The sequence below is a fragment of the Sinocyclocheilus rhinocerous genome, unplaced genomic scaffold (genome assembly GCF_001515625.1).
Source record: "Sinocyclocheilus rhinocerous isolate Xijiao unplaced genomic scaffold, SAMN03320098_v1.1 scaffold116, whole genome shotgun sequence".
NCBI classification, from domain to species: Eukaryota; Metazoa; Chordata; class Actinopteri; order Cypriniformes; family Cyprinidae; genus Sinocyclocheilus; species Sinocyclocheilus rhinocerous.
This window is the reverse complement of record NW_015649590.1, coordinates 22,373-23,235: the sequence shown is the minus strand read 5'-3', so window position 1 is coordinate 23,235 and position 863 is coordinate 22,373. Positions and strand designations below refer to the sequence as shown.

Below are 863 nucleotides of genomic sequence, written 5' to 3'. Positions count from 1 at the left end.
TTTAGTTTAACTTAATGTGCGTGAGAGAGTGTGTGTGTGTGTGTGTGTGTGTGTGTGTGTGTGAGTGTGTGTGTATGTATGTGTGTGTGAGAGAGAGAGAGTGTGTGTTTGTGTGTGACACAGAAAGCAGGCCACGTGACGAGGCTTCTGGAGCATCTGGTTTTGTGTTCGCGCTCACCTCTTGACGTCTCGGTGGATGTGGTTGTTGTGATGCAGGTACTGCAGTCCCCTGGCGGCTCCTGCGCTGATGCAGCATCTGCTGAGCCACGAGAGAGCAGAAGCCCCGTCTGCACAGGCCAGCCGCTCCAGCAGAGACCCCCCGGGCATGAACTCATACACCAAACACAGATGCTGCCCGTCGCTGGAGAAGCCCACCATGCTCACCAGATTCTCATGCTTCAGACTGAGAGACAACAGAGACGCTCACATCACTGCATACAGCCGGTGATAAAAACACATTCATCATGAAGGATTCTCCTGCTGTTTTCTCTGGGAAGGATTCGTGCATTTCTTCTTTTAGCCGAATCTCTTGTCCAAAGTGATTTACAAAAACCGCCGGAAAAAAGACCGTTCTATACTTCTAGAAAAATAGATCTGTATTTTCTTTCCACTGTACATTTACCTTTATAAAATAAAATATACAGAATATTCAATCCTTACACTTTATAATGTAATAAAAAACTATAATTGAGGAATACAATAAAAATCCATATTCGATACAAAAACTGCTAAAAGATGAAAGCATAAAATATTTTATTATTTATAAATATTATATATATATATTATATATATATATTAGTGCTGTCAAACGATTAATCGCATCCAAAATAAAAGTTTTTGTTTACATAATATATGTGTGTGTA

At 40.8% G+C, this 863-nt stretch overlaps 1 protein-coding gene across 3 annotated transcripts in view; it reads right to left on the bottom strand.

Moving 5' to 3' along the window:
- irak4 (interleukin-1 receptor-associated kinase 4) overlaps nt 1–863 on the bottom strand; it is a 14,665-nt gene that overhangs the window by 7,972 nt on the left and 5,830 nt on the right. For all 3 annotated transcript variants that reach the window (XM_016515726.1, XM_016515728.1, XM_016515727.1), the window contains exon 6: nt 179–403. In XM_016515726.1, the coding sequence (XP_016371212.1) occupies nt 179–403 (225 nt within the window). The remainder of the gene's footprint in view (nt 1–178; nt 404–863) is intronic.